Source organism: Dendrobates tinctorius, unplaced genomic scaffold (genome assembly GCF_039654945.1).
Source record: "Dendrobates tinctorius isolate UK_male_01 unplaced genomic scaffold, ASM3965494v1 ptg000232l, whole genome shotgun sequence".
In the NCBI taxonomy this organism is placed as follows: Eukaryota; Metazoa; Chordata; class Amphibia; order Anura; family Dendrobatidae; genus Dendrobates; species Dendrobates tinctorius.
The window spans coordinates 7,103,378-7,120,382 of NW_027361899.1; the positions used below are offsets into that span (position 1 = coordinate 7,103,378).

General features: G+C 46.6%; 1 protein-coding gene across 1 annotated transcript in view; it reads right to left on the minus strand.

Annotated features, from left to right (window-relative positions):
• Nucleotides 1-1,613: 1,613 nt before the first annotated feature.
• The window catches only part of KIF6 (kinesin family member 6), a 171,604-nt gene continuing 156,212 nt past the window's right edge, over nt 1,614-17,005 (minus strand). The window contains exons 19-22 of the mRNA XM_073556291.1: nt 16,626-16,684; nt 13,300-13,371; nt 11,002-11,108; nt 1,614-2,344 (exon numbers count right to left, since the gene is read on the minus strand). Of these exons, the coding sequence (XP_073412392.1) occupies nt 2,328-2,344; nt 11,002-11,108; nt 13,300-13,371; nt 16,626-16,684 (255 nt within the window). The 3' untranslated portion in view covers nt 1,614-2,327. The remainder of the gene's footprint in view (nt 2,345-11,001; nt 11,109-13,299; nt 13,372-16,625; nt 16,685-17,005) is intronic.

Here is a 17,005-nt window from a genome sequence, read left to right on the forward strand (position 1 = left end):
CACAGAGTAATGTAGAAGGCAGAGGCCAGGTCTAGGAGGAGGAGCACAGAGTAATGCAGAAGGCAGGTCTAGGAAAAGAAGCACTGAGTAATGTAGAAAGCAGAAGACATGTCTAGGAGGAGGACAGAGTAATGTAGAAGGTAGAAGACAGGTCTAGGAGGAGGACAGAGTAATGTAGAAGGTAGAGGACAGGTCTAGGAGGAGGAGCACAGAGTAATGTAGAAAGCAGAGGACAGGTCTAGGAGGAGGATGGCAGAGTAATGTAGAAGGCAGAGGACAGGTCTACAAGGAGGAGCACAGAGTAATGTAGAAGATAGAGGACAGGCTTGGAGGAGCACAGAGTAATATGGAAGGCAAAATACAGGTCTAGGAGGACAAATGTGGAGGGCAGAGAAAAGGTCTAACAGGAGAAGCATAGAGTAATGGAGAAGGCAGAGGACAGGTCTAGGAGTAGGGGCACATAGTAATGTTGAAGGAAGAGGACAGGACTAGAAGGAGGCGCACCGGGTAATGTGAAGATAAAGGACAGGTCTAGGAGGAGGAGCACAGAGTAATGTAGAAGGCAGAGGACAGGTCCAGGAGGAAGAGCACAGAGTAATGTAGAAGGCAGAGGACCGGCCTGGAGGAGCACAGAGTAATGTGGAAGGCAGAGAACAGGTCTAGGAGGAGCATATAGTAATGCAGAAGGCAGAGGACAGGTCTAGGAGGAGCAAAGATTAATGTAGAAGGTAGAAGACAGGTCCAGGAGGAGGAGCACAAAGTAATGTAGAAGGTAGATGACAGGTCTAGAAGGAGGAGCACAGAGTAATATAGAAGGCAGAGGACAGGTCCAGGAGGAGGAGCACAAAGTAATGTAGAAGGTAGAAGACAGGTCTAGGAGGAGGACAGAGTAATGTAGAAGGCAGAGGACAGGTCTAGGAGGCGAAGCACACAGTAATGTAGAAGGCAGAGGACAGGTCTAGAAGGAGGAGCACAGAGTAATGTAGAAGGCAGAGGACAGGTCTAGAAGGAAGAGCACAGAGTAATATAGAAGGCAGAGGACAGGTCCAGGAGGAGGAGCACAAAATAATGTAGAAGGTAGAAGACAGGTCTAGGAGGAGAACAGAGTAATGTAAAGGTAAAGGACATATGTAGGAGGAGCAGAGAGCAATGTCCTGAGACTGTGGCAGATACCAGATCATTATTTACTTTGGTTGCGGAGGTTTCAGTAGCGTTTAGTGGGCTGGAAGCCGGATCATAGCCAATATAAAAGTGAGCTGGATGAGAGATGGGATTATAGCTGCCATGGAGGCCGGCTATGATGGTTGCAGGTATAAAGTAAGAAGAGATGATGCCAGAGTCTGGCGACACTTGGAAGGAATAAGGTAATGTAAGAGCACATATGTGCACATGTATCCATTATCCAATATGCATTAACGGAGGCCGCAGTTAAGCCAATGCAGCTGGAGACAATCTGCAATCACGAGGCGATGTGAACAGGTTTTTTTAGTTGAAAAAAAATCAATGTGTTCTCCAGATAAAGCCGAGTAGATCTCGCGCTCGGCTTCTTGCACTGCTGGTGAAGTGACGATAAACTGGTGGAGGCCGCACAAGTCACAGCGAAAGCAGACGCAGACGGATCCATAAAGTTTATTACAATCTGCAGTAAAAAAAAAAGGACAAAGTAAAGAAAATACAAGGAGGCAAAATGTGCTGAAAATGGCAGAAAAGACGGCGACACTCGGGACAAGGGGACAGCACCAATTATCTGGAGCGGAAAACCAGCGATGGACGATGAGATGTACGAGCAGATGTCGGGATTACGGGGGCCATCTAGCCACGCTCTCCCCCAGCGATCCGGCGCTGAACCTCCGCCCCGCGCTCGCTCTTACCTAACATGCCGATACTTATCCTGACTGCCAGAATATGACATCAGGATCTAAATCCTCCGGGGATTCTGAGTCTCCAGGTGAACCGCCGAGGTTCGGCAGTAATAAGAATGGCTGAATCTTGTGATTTCGGGAGGGAGCGGCTTCAGGATCTTCTCACCCTCGCAGTTTTCTTTTAGTGCTCTGGACGGTTTCATATAAGTCATTATACCGTCATTTCCAGAACTTGATTCCTTAAGAATAAACCTGGTTCAGTCCTCCACCGGGACCGACCAATCCTCCACCAGCACCACCGGGTCCTCCACCAGCACCGCCAGATCCTCCGCTGGCACCGCCCGATCCTCCACCGGCACCGCCCGATCACTCCTCATCTCACCCCACGGCCCTGCACTGGCTCTTTGCTGGGGGGTGACAACTCGCTGATGGTCTGTCGTATGGTGGAACACAGGTGATGAGAAGTCACTGGTGGCTGGAGCCTATGGATGACAATGACACAAGGGTTAATGGTGGCATAAACCACAATCTTCTCACACCCAGTACGCCAGGTGTCCACGGTTGGTTAAGGAATCCTATTATACCGCCACAGCACTGTTCCCACATCACAGGTCCATGCTGCTTTATACAACTAGTCAAGTAAATAAAGGTCATATGATAAAATGTAGCAGCAGGATTGTGATTGCAGCTCTGGAAGTGATTAATGTATAATATCTCATGTAACAGCAGGATTGTGATTGCAGCTCTGGAAGTGACTAATGTGTAATATCTCATGTAACAGCAGGATTGTGATTGCAGCTCTGGAAGTGACTGATGTGTAATATCTCATGTAACAGCAGGATTGTGATTGCAGCTCTGGAAGTGACTGATGTGTAATATCTCATGTAACAGCAGGTTTGTGATTGCAGCTCTGGAAGTGACTGATGTGTAATTTCTCATGTAACAGCAGGATTATGATTGCAGCTCTGGAAGTGACTGATGTGTAATATGTAATGTAACAGCAGGATTGTGATTGCAGCTCTGGAAGTGACTGATGTGTAATATCTCATGTAACAGCAGGATTGTGAATGCAGCTCTGGAAGTGACTGATGTGACTGGAGTATAACACAAAGTAACCATGTAATTGTAGCTGCAGCACTGGATGTGACTAGAGTCTTAGACCTAGTGCAATGGCCGGATTGTGTGATGTTTTCCTATGGAGCAGTGGAAAAACACTTTGCATGGGTCAGCGGGATGAGCGGAGCCTTCAGAATAATCAGCGGTACAATGATAAATGCGCGGTATTAACGAGGGGGATGACTCGTCATCAGAGTAATGAGCCGGAGAACACAGGTGGCGGCTCTACCCCCGGCCGCTGCCATCTCCTCTCCTGGACATAATGTATCAGCTACACTGTGACCACGAGGCGCCGCAGCAGCCGACCGGCAGGTAGTCAGCGCAATAGTCGGCGCGGTTTTCACGTTGGCACCGTTCATTCACATTATAACGGCACAATATCTGGAGTGGACGCTGGAGCACAGACGAGGGTGTATCATCCTCTTCAATGGATATGAAGCCTTAGATGTTTTTCATTACCGAAACATTAATTCCCTAATGGTTGAATGAAACAGCAGGAGGCGCGGAGTTATCGGCTGTAGGAGGTCTAAGGGGAAACGTCGCTCCCTGTCTACAGGAACCCCGTAGATGAGAGGTCTCAAACACACGGCTCGCAGGCATCGGGGCGCCCTGTGACGATCGCCGCCCAGTAGAGGGGCTGCCGATGCCAGCGCTTCATTTGACCTGAATGTGCCACCTTGGACGGCGGAGCAGAGACCAGCGCTCTGCACCACAATACCAATACCAGTCACCGGCCAATCAGAGGCTGGCAGCCAACGTCGGTGTGCCGGCGTGGGCTGTGCATGACGCCACTGCCATGCGCTGTTGCGGCTGTGCAGGAGGCAGAGGTCACTGTTCGCCATGGAGTCGAGGTCAGGTCAGAAGGATTTTTTTATATGTACGTATGTATGTGAAGAGAAGCAACACTGGGATATTTGCTACATGAAGGTGACCAGGATAGAAGCAATGTTACAAGAAGGGAACCAGGATGGGGACATTACTAGATGAAGGTGACCAGGATATGAACATTGCTACAAGAAAGTGACCAGGATGGGGACATTATTACATGAAGGTGACCAAGATGGGGACATTGTTACATGAAAGTGACCAAGATGGGGACATTGCTACATGAAGGTGACCAAGATGGGGACATTGTTACATGAAAGTGACCAAGATGGGGACATTGCTACAAGAAGGAGACCAGGATAGGAACATTGCTACAAGAAAGTGACCAGGATGGGGACAGTGCTACAAGAAGGAGACCAGGATAGGAACATTGCTACAAGAAAGTGACCAGGATGGGGACATTGTTACATGAAGGTGACCAAGATGGGGACATTGTTACATGAAGGTGACCAGGATGGGGACATTACTACAAGAAGGAGACCAGGATGGGGACATTACTACAAGAAGGGGACCAGGATGAGGACATTGCTTCAAGAAGGTGACCAGGATGGGGACATTCATACAGGGTGATGACCAGGATGGGGACATTGTTACAAGAAGGTGACAAGTAGTGATGAGCGAATTTGTTCGGAAAACGATCGCCAACCATAGTTTGGGCACAAAAATGTCACATTCGCATTCGTGATTGGAAACACGAGTAAAATTTTATAAAATCAGTAAAAATTAGTAACATTCGGTAAAAGTGTGGGAACATATTTGAGTGGGCTGTGTATGACGCCACTGCCATGCGCTGTTCCGGCTGCGCAGGAGGAAGAGGTCACTGTTCGCCGAGGAGGGGAGGTCAGGTGCAAAGGATTTTTTTATGTGTATGTGAAGAGAAGGAACATTGGGATATTTGCTACATGAAGGTGACCAGGATGGGGACATTGCTACAAGAAGGAGAACAGGAGGGGGACATTGCAACAAGAAGGTGACCAGGATGGGGACATTGCTACAAGGGGAACAGGATGGGGACATTGTTACATGAAGGTGACCAAGATGGGGACATTGCTACAAGAAGGGAAACAGGATGGGGACATTGTTACATGAAGGTGACCAAGATGGGGACATTGTTACATGAAGGTGACCAAGATGGGGACATTGCTACAAGAAGGTGACCAGGATGGGGACATTGCTACAAGAAGGTGACCAGGATGGGGACATTGTTACATGAAGGTGACCAGGATGGGGACATTGTTACATGAAGGTGACCAGGATGGGGACATTACTACAAGAAGGGGAACAGGATGGTGACATTGTTACATGAAGGTGACCAAGATGGGGACATTGTTACATGAAGGTGACCAAGATGGGGACATTGCTACAATAAGGGGACCAGGATGGGGACATTGTTACATGAAGGTGACCAAGATGGGGACATTGCTACAAGAAGGGGAACAGGATGGGGACATTGTTACATGAAGGTGACCAAGATGGGGACATTGCTACAAGAAGGTGACCAGGATGGGGACATTGCTACAAGAAGGGGACCAGGATGGGGACATTACTACAAGAAGGGGACCAGGATGGGGACATTGTTACATGAAGGTGACCAGAATGGGGACATTACTACAAGAAGGTGACCAGAATGGGGACATTACTACAAGAAGGTGACCAGGATGGGGACATTATTACAAGAAGGTGACCAGGATGGGGACATTGCTACAAGAAGGGGACCAGGATGGGGACATTACTACAAGAAGGGGACCAGGATGGGGACATTGTTACATGAAGGTGACCAGAATGGGGACATTACTACAAGAAGGTGACCAGAATGGGGACATTACTACAAGAAGGTGACCAGGATGGGGACATTATTTCAAGAAGGGGACCAGGATGGGGACATTACTACAAGAAGGGGACCAGGATGGGGACATTGTTACATGAAGGTGACCAGAATGGGGACATTACTACAAGAAGGTGACCAGGATGGGGACATTATTACAAGAAGGGGACCAGGATGGGGACATTGTTACATGAAGGTGACCAAGATGGGGACATTGTTACATGAAGGGGACCAGGATGGGGACATTACTACAAGAAGGGGACCAGGATGGGGACATTGCTACAAGAAGGGGAACAGGATGGGGACATTCATATAGGGTGATGACCAGGATAGGGGTATGTGAAGGTGACAAGTAGTGATGAGCAAATTTGTTCGGAAAACGATCGCCAAACATAAATTCGGCACAAATATGTCACATTCGCATTCGTAATTGGAAACACAAGTAAAATATTATAAAATCAGTAAAAATCGGTAACATTCGGTAAAAGTGCGGGAACATATTTGTGTTGCCACAAAAATATTTACAGCACTTTAGCAACGATAATGGTGGTGCATGATGAGCGTTTGTCACGTGTCTGATGAGGGGGGGGGTTTGCAGAGCTCAGACGCGCGGCGTTCTTGTAACCACAGCAGACATTTTTTCCCCTAACTTTATGTGCGCACATTGCGGCTAGCCAATCAGGGCGCAGGAAACACCCACAATGTCCTGACACATCGGCTTGTGTCACTGGCTGCTGATGCCACATGTCCCTCTGAATATAAATAGTGGACATCTCGTTGTAGCGCCATTTGTACACAGATACAGCCCAGAGAGGCTGCTCCTGACGCTGCCACTGTTAGCAGCTAGATTTCAGCTAGTTAGCTAGGCGGCTGTATATCAGTCAGATAGTGGAGCTAGCTAGTGTCCAGTGTGGCTGTAAAATTTACCTTCCGGAATTGTTTTTTTTTGGCCATTAGTGAGGTCCACAGTCAGCAGGCACATGTCCTACAAGTGTGCTGTGCGCGGCTTCTATAGTGCTCCCTGCACGAGTATAGCACTCTGAATATCATATCAGTAAATGTGATGCAGCCCGCCGTATCCCACATTGTCATGTTGTGGCGCTGATATGAACCTGTCTGCAGACCTCAAGCACATTAAAATATTTTTTTTTCTGTTGATAAATGTGACACAGCCCGCTATATCGCTATATCCAACCGCTTCATTTTTTTCATTTAGTGGCGTTGAAATTGTTCTGTGTGCAGAGCTGTTCCACATTAAAATTAATTAATTTTATTTTTTTTTTTTACAAACGTGATCCAGCAGCCGAGACCTGAGTGTGAATTGTTTTCAGCCTATCTTCTAGATTATCTGCTTCTTTGGCAGCCTCCAAACTCCTGTCCCTTACTTCATCCTTTGGACTTACTCAGTGGTCCTCCTCAGCCACCCACACAGATGGACACACATTAGACCTGGTCTTCACCCATCTCTGCTCCCTAACTTCACCACCTCCCCTCTCCCTGTATCTGACCACCATCTACTCACTTTCTCATCCCTGTCCTCTCCTGACACCCACGTCCAGCAACACGCGCACCCCCGCAGAAACTTGGCACATCTAGACACTCGCATGCTCTCTGACTCTGTCCTACCACTGTCCTCCATATCTTCACTCCACGATACAGACACTGACACTAGTTTCTACAATACCACTCTTGCATTGGCTATCGACTCGGTCACCCCTGTCATGCATAACAGAGTGCGATGATCCAATAGACAACCCTGACACAATAACACCACTAAAACGCTTCGGCAAGCATCCAGAATTGCTGAACGGCGCTGGAAGAAAACGCATTCCCAAGACGACTTCACTGCACTCAAACAAGCAACACTCACATTCAAATCTGCCCTCACCTCTGCTAAACAGGCCTACTTCACATCCCTTGTATCTTCCCTATCCCACAACCCCAAACAGTTGTTCAATACTGTTAACTCCCTCCTCCGCCCATCACTGCCCCCTCCAACTTCCCTAACCTCCGCTGAGGACTTCGCCACACACTTCAAAAACAAGATATACCAAACACGGCAAGTCTTTATTATTCAACCACCACAACCCCTTTGTATACCAGACCAATGCCCAAACCCCATAACCTCCATATCCAACATCACTTAAGTGGAGCTTGCTCATCTCTTCAAATCACACCTCATTACTAGTGCGCTTGACCCCATCCCATCCCACCTCCTCCCCAACCTCACCACTATTCTTATCCCATCTCTAACCCATCTCTTCAACCTATCACTAACGTCAGGAACCTTCCCTTCTGCTTTCAAACATACCACAATCACACCTATCCTCAAAAAGCCAACCCTCGACCCAACCGCTATGTCCAGCTATCACCCAATATCGCTGCTCCCATTCGCTTCCAAACTCCCGGAGCAGCACGTCCACGCTGAACTTTCCTCCAACCTCTCATCTATCTTGCTCTTTGACAATCTACAATCTGGTTTCCGCCCCCATCACTCCACTGAGACAGCCCTGACCAAAATTACTAACAACCTACTTACAGCCAAAGCAAACGGACAATACTCTATACTCCTGCTTCTAGGCCTGTCCGCCGCCTTCAACTACAGATCCTCTCTTCCTTTGGTGTCAAAGACCTCGCCCTGTCCTGGATCTCCTCATACCTCTCCAACCGCACATTCAGCGTCTCCCACTCCCACACCACCTCCTCATCCCACCCTCTCTCTGTTGGAGTCCCCCAAGGCTCTGTCCTAGGACCCCTTCTCTTCTCAATAGCCTTGGCCTGGGACAACTCAAAGTCCTACGGATTCCAGTACCACCTTTATGCTGATGATACTTTGATCTACCTCTCTGGCCCAGATGTGACCTCTCTGCTGTCCAGAATCCCAGAGTGTCTATCAGCCATATCCTCCTTCTCCTCTCGCTTCCTCAAGCTCAGTGTGGACTAATCTGACCTCATCATCTTTCCTCCATCTCATATACCTTAGCAAAATTAGGATTATTTAGTCTAGAAAAAAGACGACTGAGGGGCGATCTAATAACTATGTAGAAGTATATAAGGGGACAATACAAATATCTCTCCGAGGATCTGTTTATACCAAGGAAGGTGATGGTCACAAGGGGGCATTCTCTGCGTCTGGAGGAGAAAAGGTTTTTCCACCAACATAGAAGAGGATTCTTTACTGTTAGGGCAGTGAGAATCTGGAATTCCTTGTCTGAGGAGGTGGTGATGGCGAACTCAGTCAAGGGGTTCAAGAGAGGCCTGGATGTCTTCCTGGAGCGTCACAATATTGTATCTTACAGTGATTGTTAGGTTATTTAGAAGGACGCAGAGCTGGGGATTTATTCTGACAGAATTTTATAGGCTGAACTGGATGGACTAATGTCTTTTTTCGGCCTTACTAACTATGTTACTATGTTACCTGACCTATCACAATAAATTAAATCACACTTTCCCCTGTCCTGGAAATCCGCTGCTTCAGAGTAACCCTTGACTCTGCCCTGTCCTTCAAACCGCACATCCAAGCTCTTTCTGCCTCCTGTCGCCTCCAGCTCAAAAATATTTCCAGGATCCGTCCTTTCCTCAACCCTCAAACTACTAAAATGCTTGTGCATGCCCTCATCATCTCCCACCTCGACTACTGCAACATCCTCTTCTGTGGCCTACCTTCTAACACTCTCGCATCCCTCCAGTCCGTCCTTAACTCTGCTGCCCGACTATCTCCTTGCTACTCCTCCGCTTCTCCTCTTTTCAAATCCCTTCACTGGCTCCCAATTTCCCAGCGTATCCAGTTTAAACTACTAACACGGACCTACAAAGTCATCCATAACCTGTCTCCTCCGTATATTTCCGAACTAATCTCCCGATATCTTCCCTCACGTAATCTCCGGTCCTCCCAAGACCTCGTTCTCTCCACCACACTTATTCGCTCCTCACCCAATCGCCTCCAAGATTTCTCCCGAATATCCCCATCCTCTGGAATTCTTTGCCCCAACACGTTTGACTATCAACCACCCTCGGAACCTTCAGACGGAACCTGAGAACCCATCACCCAAGCTGCTGCAACCCCCCAACCTACTGTCTCCTTCCCCACCATCCTGTAGCATGTCAGCCCGCAAGGGCAGGGTCCTCTCTCCCCTCTATATCAGTCTGTCATTGTTAGTTTGTTTACTGTAAATTATATCTGTAATTTGTATGTGACCCCTTCTCATGTGCAGCACCATGGAACCAATGGCGCTATATAAATAAATAATAAATTGAGATTCTGGTTTGGATTTTATCCTAAGTTATTTGACATTTGGCATTACTGGGTTGATAGTGACTCTTATGATTGCTACTGCCAAGAGTGGCGCTAGAGTCCCTGTCCTTTTCCTCTCTGAAGTGGCAATTTGCACGGTTGTATGAAGACACCCTGCAATCCCCGACTGCCTCTCGTGGCAAATATGTGACACAACAGAGGCCAGGGTTAACATGAATGTGTATTATAAGACCAGACTCCTGAGATTCATTTCTTACCACGTTTATGGCACAGCGCTGTTTATCTGATACAGAGCTACAAGTCTGTATCTAGACTAAGCGTTCAGTACAACCAAACCACCAGAGGGCGCTGCTGTAATAGCATCTATACTAAGTTTTCAGCATAACCAGGCCACCAGAGGGCGCTGCTGTAATAGCATCTATACTAAGTTTTCAGCATAACCAGGCCACCAGGGGGCGCTGCTTGAATGTAATCCTTTACATACAGACATAGGACACAGGGATGTGCATGTGGAAGATTCATGTCCGTATTGTACAGTAACGTAGAAGTTCGCGCAGGTCACATGACCACGCAGCGCTATTAGCCCATTTCTCACACATGGGAGATCAGCAGGGCCTGGGTGCTCCCTGTGTTTACATGGCAGCCGCTCCTGATAAGCTGTGAGATCATCCGCACTATGGACACCATATGCTGCCCGCGCTCTTGGAAAGATCGGATGAGGCGAGCCTGACATGAAAATAAGGCGACTCCTCGTGTGCTCAGTCCTCCCAAATACAGATCTAGCCAACCATGTCACGACCTACGAGTCTGGGGTGAGGCCAGGAATGGCGCCATGTCATGACTTACTGGTACACAAATGAGCCCTCTGGGATATAGCTAATTTACATGATTTTCCCAGGAAGCATTGCCTGTAAGACCCCACACGAGCTGATCCCCCGCACCAGCCACTTGCTGATGCATCTGCTCTGCAGCGGGAGGATCGCGGCCAGTAGTCCTAAACCCGTCACCTCCATAAACCAGATTAGGAAAACTAGGGGTGACCTGAATATCGCCATCACCTGTTCTGTTCAGCAGGTTCTGCCGCGCTCTGACAAAGGCGAAAATATCAGCATCCACCTGGCTGTCGCCGGTGAGAGGGATGGAAGTGTCTGCGCCCCGGGAAGCTCTGGAATGACAAGCAATGTAATAAGGGTTCATTTACATATGGAAAATGTTACACCTGCATGTATTGCTTTATGGTAATCTCACTATCCGGCTTAATATTATGTCAGAGCAAAAACGATGGACAGAATAAATTAATAATGTAATTATTGTAGCTGAAGTTCAGTGTTTCTGAAGATTAGTGGCTGTATAAATCTGCATGTAGTGAGCTCCCTCTAGTGGTGGCTGTATAATCTGTATGTAGTGAGCTCCCTCTAGCGGTGACTGTATAAATCTGCATGTAGTGAGCTCCCTCTAGAGATGGCTGTATAAATCTGTATGTAGTGAGCTCCCCCTAGTGGTGACTGTATAAATCTGTATGTAGTGCGCTCCCTCTAGTGGTGACTGTATAAATCTGTATGTAGTGAGCTCCCTCTAGTGGTGACTGTATAAATCTGTATGTAGTGAGCTCCCTCTAGAGGTGGCTGTATAAATCTGTATGTAGTGAGCTCCCCCTAGTGGTGACTGTATAAATCTGTATGTAGTGCGCTCCCTCTAGTGGTGGCTGTATACATCTGTATGTAGTGAGCTCCTCCTAGTGGTGGCTGTATAAATCTGTATGTAGTGAGCTCCCTCTAGTGGTGGCTGTATAAATCTGTATGTAGAGAGCTCCCTCTAGTGGTGACTGAGTAAATCTGTATGTAGTGAGCTCCCTCTAGTGGTGGCTGTATAAATCTGTATATAGCAAGCTCCCCCTAGTGGTGGCTGTATAAATCTGTATGTAGAGAGCTCCCTCTAGTGGTGGCTGTATAAATCTGTACGTAGTGAGCTCCCTCTAGTGATGGCTGTATAAATCTGTATGTAGAGAGCTCCCTCTAGTGGTGGCTGTATAAATCTGTATGTAGTGAGCTCCCTCTAGTAGTGACTGTGTAAATCTGTATGTAGTGAGCTCCCTCTAGTGGTGACTGTATAAATCTGTATGTAGTGAGCTCCCTCTAGTGGTGGCTGTATAAATCTGTATGTAGCGAGCTCCCTCTAGTGGTGGCTGTATAAATCTGTATGCATTGAGCTCCCCCTAGTGGTGGCTGTATAAATCTGTATATAGTAAGCTCCCCCTAGTGGTGGCTGTATAAATCTGTATGTAGAGAGCTCCCTCTAGTGGTGGCTGTATAAATCTGTATGTAGTGAGCTCCCTCTAGAGGTGGCTGTATAAATCTGTATGTAGAGAGCTCCCTCTAGTGATGGCTGTATAAATCTGTATGTAGAGAGCTCCCTCTAGTGATGGCTGTATAATTCTGTGTGTAGTGAGCTCCCTCTAGTGGTGGCTGTATAAATCTGTATGTAGTGAGCTCCCTCTAGTGTTGACTGTATAAATCTGTATGTAGTGAGCTCCCTCTAGTGGTAGCTGTATAAATCTGTATGCATTGAGCTCCCCCTAGTGGTGGCTGTATAAATCTGTACATAGTGAGCCCCCCCCATCGGAGGCTGTATAAATTTGTATGTAGTGAGCTCCACCTAGTGGTGGCTGTATAAATCTGTACATAGTGAGCTCCCCCTAGTGGTGGCTGTATAAATCTGTATGTAGTGAGCTCCCTCTAGTGGTGGCTGTATAAATCTGTACATAGTGAGCCCCCCCATCGGAGGCTGTATAAATCTGTATGCAGTGAGCTCCCCTAGCGAAGGCTGTATAAACTTGTATGTAATGAGCTCCCTCTGGTGGTGGCTATATAATCTGTACGTAGTGAGCTCCCTCTAGTGGTGGCTGTATAATCTGTATGTAGTGAGCTCCCTCTAGTGGTGACTGAATAAATCTGTGTGTAGTGAGCTCCCTCTAGTGGTGGCTGTATAAATCTGTATGTAGTGAGCTCCCTCTAGTGATGACTGTATAAATCCGTATGTAGTGAGCGCCCCCTAGTGATGGCTGTATAAATCTGTATGTAGTCAGCTCCCCCTAGTGGTGGCTGTATAAATCTGTATGTAGTGAGCGCCCCCTTGTGGTGGCTGTATAAATCTGTATGTAGTGAGCTCCCTCTAGTGGTGACTGTATAAATCTGTATGTAGTAAGCGCCCCCTAGTGGTGGCTGTATAAATCTGTATGTAGTGAGCGCCCCCTAGTGGTGGCTGTATAAGTCTGTATGTAGTGAGCGCCCCTGAGTGGTGACTGTATAAAGCCGTACACCTGCACAGTGTCAGAGCGGCAGTGCAGTCTGATTTACCTGTGACTGGATGTCGGCCTCTGTAATCCTCTCAGGGGGTTGCTGTCGGCTGGATCAGCGTTATCTGGGATACTGCAGGAGAGAAGTCAGAAGAGCCAGTGATAAAATAATAATGTGTCCCTCTTCACTAGGGATTCCCCCCTAATATACCCCGTGATCACCAATAGACTCCAGTTCAGCAGGACCTGCATTACTGCCATTATCCACAAGGTGGCAGGGGAGATCCATTCTAGTGTATGGCGGGTTACAGGGCCGGTGGAAATTAGCATTATTCTTCATTGTTGTATGTCATCTGTCTGCAGATGTAGATGGGGGCAGAGTTGTGGGTCTGGGGGTCTTTTACTGTCTTTTTTTAGTTAGTCCTGACCTCTAATTTTCCAGCGGCTCCGGCTCATTTAGCGCTTACATCAGTGCACTGCAGTGCTCCTCTGCCAAGCTGTTAGATATAAGTGTCTGCAAATTTCACCAGGCAGAAAGCAGAACTGTGAATGCAGCTCTGGATGTGACTGGAGTATTAGAACTATCAATGCATCTATGAATGTGACTGGAATAAATTATGAATGCAGCACTGGATGTGACTGGAGAATAAAAGAATTATTAATGCAGCTATAATTGTGAGGAAGATACGATGTAACACAGGATCAGTACCAGCGAGGCTCAGATGTACAGCTCTGGATGTGAATGGAGTATAAGAACGCAGCTGGATGTGACTATAGTTAATGATTTATGAATGCAGCTCTGGAGGTGAGGAGCACATGACATGATGTAAGAGAGGATTGGGACGGAATGCAGCTCTGCATCCAGCAGCACAGAGGTCAGACCTGGGAGTCTATGAATGAGGCTGATACATGAGGTCTGCGCACAACAGATCGCCCGCAGCTGGATTATACGGATATGGTGTAAGGACGCTATGAAATGTCAGATAATTAACGCTGCGGCGGGGAGCGAGCAGTAACACTTCCCAGGCTCCGCTGACGGCCTGCTGAGAACGTCCTGCTGCCATAATGGAAGCAGCAGATTAGTGAGACCTGAAACGAGCTGTGTTTGCCCTTTTTTCTGCTGCATCACACTGTTGACTCATGTGCAGCCTGTGATCTACTAGTATACCCAAGTCTTTTTCACACGTGCTGTTACTTGGTTCTATTACTCCCATTCTGTAGATGCAATTTTCATTTTTCTTGCCCAGATGAAGAATATTGTATTTCTCCCTGTTAAATACCTTTCTATTAGTGGCTGCCCATTGTTCAAGCTTATCTAGAGCTTTCTGAATCCTTTCTGTCTTCTCTAGTGTTAACTATCCTTCCAAGCTTTGCGTCCTCTGCAAATTTGATCAGTTTACCTTCAGTTCCCTTATCTAGATCACTTATAAAAACGTTGAACAACACTGGGGCCAGGACAGAGCCTTGTGGTACCCCACTTGTAACAATGGGATCAGGATAGAGCCTTGTGGTCCCCTCTTGAAACACTCTTCTAGTTAGATGTGCAACCATTTATTACCACTCTTTGAGTACGATCACTGAGCCAGTTATGATTCCACCTCACCGTAGCCTTGTCAATCCCATACTTGGTCATTTTTCCAATAAGGATAGTATAAAAACCTTTATGAAAGTCAAGATATACTATATCTACAGCATTTCCCTGATCCACCCAGTCAGTGATTCCATCAAACAAAGAAATGATATGAGTCTGGCATGACTAGTTTGCTACGAGCCCATGCTGGCTCTAGTTAATTACTGTCTTCATATCCAAGTACTTACATACATGCGGTTTAATAATTTGTTCACAGATCTTTCCTGATATAGAAGTAAGGCTCACTGGCCTGTAATTTCCTGGCTCTGTCTTCTTTCCTTTTTTTTGAAGATAGGGACAATATTTGCCCTTCTCTAATCTTCTTGGCAATCTCCTGTTCTCCATGATTTTTCAAAGATTCTGGCTAGTGGTTCTGCAATTTCCTCTGCTAACTTATTCAGTACCCTAGGATGTAATTCATCTGGACCAGGAGATGTAAATTCATGAAAATTAGCTCAGTGTTCCCTCACCATCTCTCTGTTTATGGATAATGTGGATTCTTTTATTACTTCAATGGCATTGTGAAGATCAGTTGATGTTACATTTGCTTTCTTAGAGAACACACATGCAAAATAGGAAATTAGAAGTGTGGCCTTCTCAACATCATTTCTGACCCCTTCACCCTATACATCCTATAGCATCTTTGACTTTTCTTTTGCTTTTGACATTCCGTCAAAATCCTTATTTATTACTTTTGGTCTCCCTTACAAGCCTCACTTCATCACTGGCTTTAGCTCTTCTCACTCTTGCCCTGCATTCCCTGCAGACAGCATTATATTCTTCTCTAGTTATGCCCCTCTTCCATTTGATAAAAGAAAACCCCCCAGTAATAAGCAACTAATGGAGTCAGCGAGACAGTGCTGCTGCCAGGAAATCTCTGCAGCCTTTGTTAGTCGCTTATCCTCCCATGTAATAGAAACAAGAAAAGACCCAAAAACATAATGTTTGTGAATAGTATCGCAATATTCATAAAAAATCAATATAAAAACCACTCCAAAAAGACATTAGAAAAGGAGGACGGTTGGTTTAAATGGTTAAAAAACTTCTGACTCCACACGAAGCAAGGCGGATTGTGACCTTGGGCACAATACTCCTAAGGGTGTAAATGAATACCCTAGTTTTGTGTGCCTTAACAACAGCCACGCTCCCACGCATGCGTGACTTTGACTTGATCACGCCAGGTGCCTTTGGTGTGACACAGGTGGCGTTTCGTGTAGGTGCTGCACCAATCCCATTGGATGGCCGCGGATCACTTTGTACCCTTGTGTCTGTTGCAGGGGAAATATAAAGGTCCTGTTAGATACCATAATTACTCATTTCCCTTGAGAAAGCAAGTGAATTATAAACGAAACGCGCGTCGGGGTGTCTCTGTTACTCCTTGGAAACAGTCCTGGTTTTTCTGACCTGTGGATAAGATGGCGTCTCAGTATTTATTGTGTCGTTTATATTGATGACGTGGATAACATTTTACCATTGTGACATCACTATTGAGGGATTCATGATTTGCCCAAAGCCTATACTTACATACCTTTTGTATATATACACATCTGTTTGTCTTTTTCCACCATGTATTTAAATATGATTGTCATTTTTGTAATAATAAAACATACTTTTTAACCATTTAAACTCTAACCATCCTCCTTTTCTAATAATCCTCCCGTATAATGCGAAATCCAGAAATAACTTCACATGAATTCACCCGACACAATAAGAAGAAAAACGGTGACTGACATTCTGCAAGATATACGGGGATGTACCTGAGCGGCCGCTGCGAGAGCGATGGTGGAGGAACACGCACATCAGACTCCGAGCGATCCTGTAAGATAAAGCAAGGAAACAGACAAGACTTATTGTTAGTGATCACTGAGGATACTGCCTGTCCATCACTAGAGATCAGCGGTGACATCACAGAGAATGCCTCCTATCCATCACTAGAGATCAGCGGTGACATCACTGAGAATGCCTACTATCCATCACCAGAGATCAGCGGTGACATCACTGAGAATGCCTCCTATCCATCACTAGAGATCAGCGGTGACATCACTGAGAATGTCTCCTATCCATCACTAGAGATCAGCGGTGACATCACTGAGAATGTCTCCTGTTATGGATGAGTCACCGAAGGAGGAAAAAACAA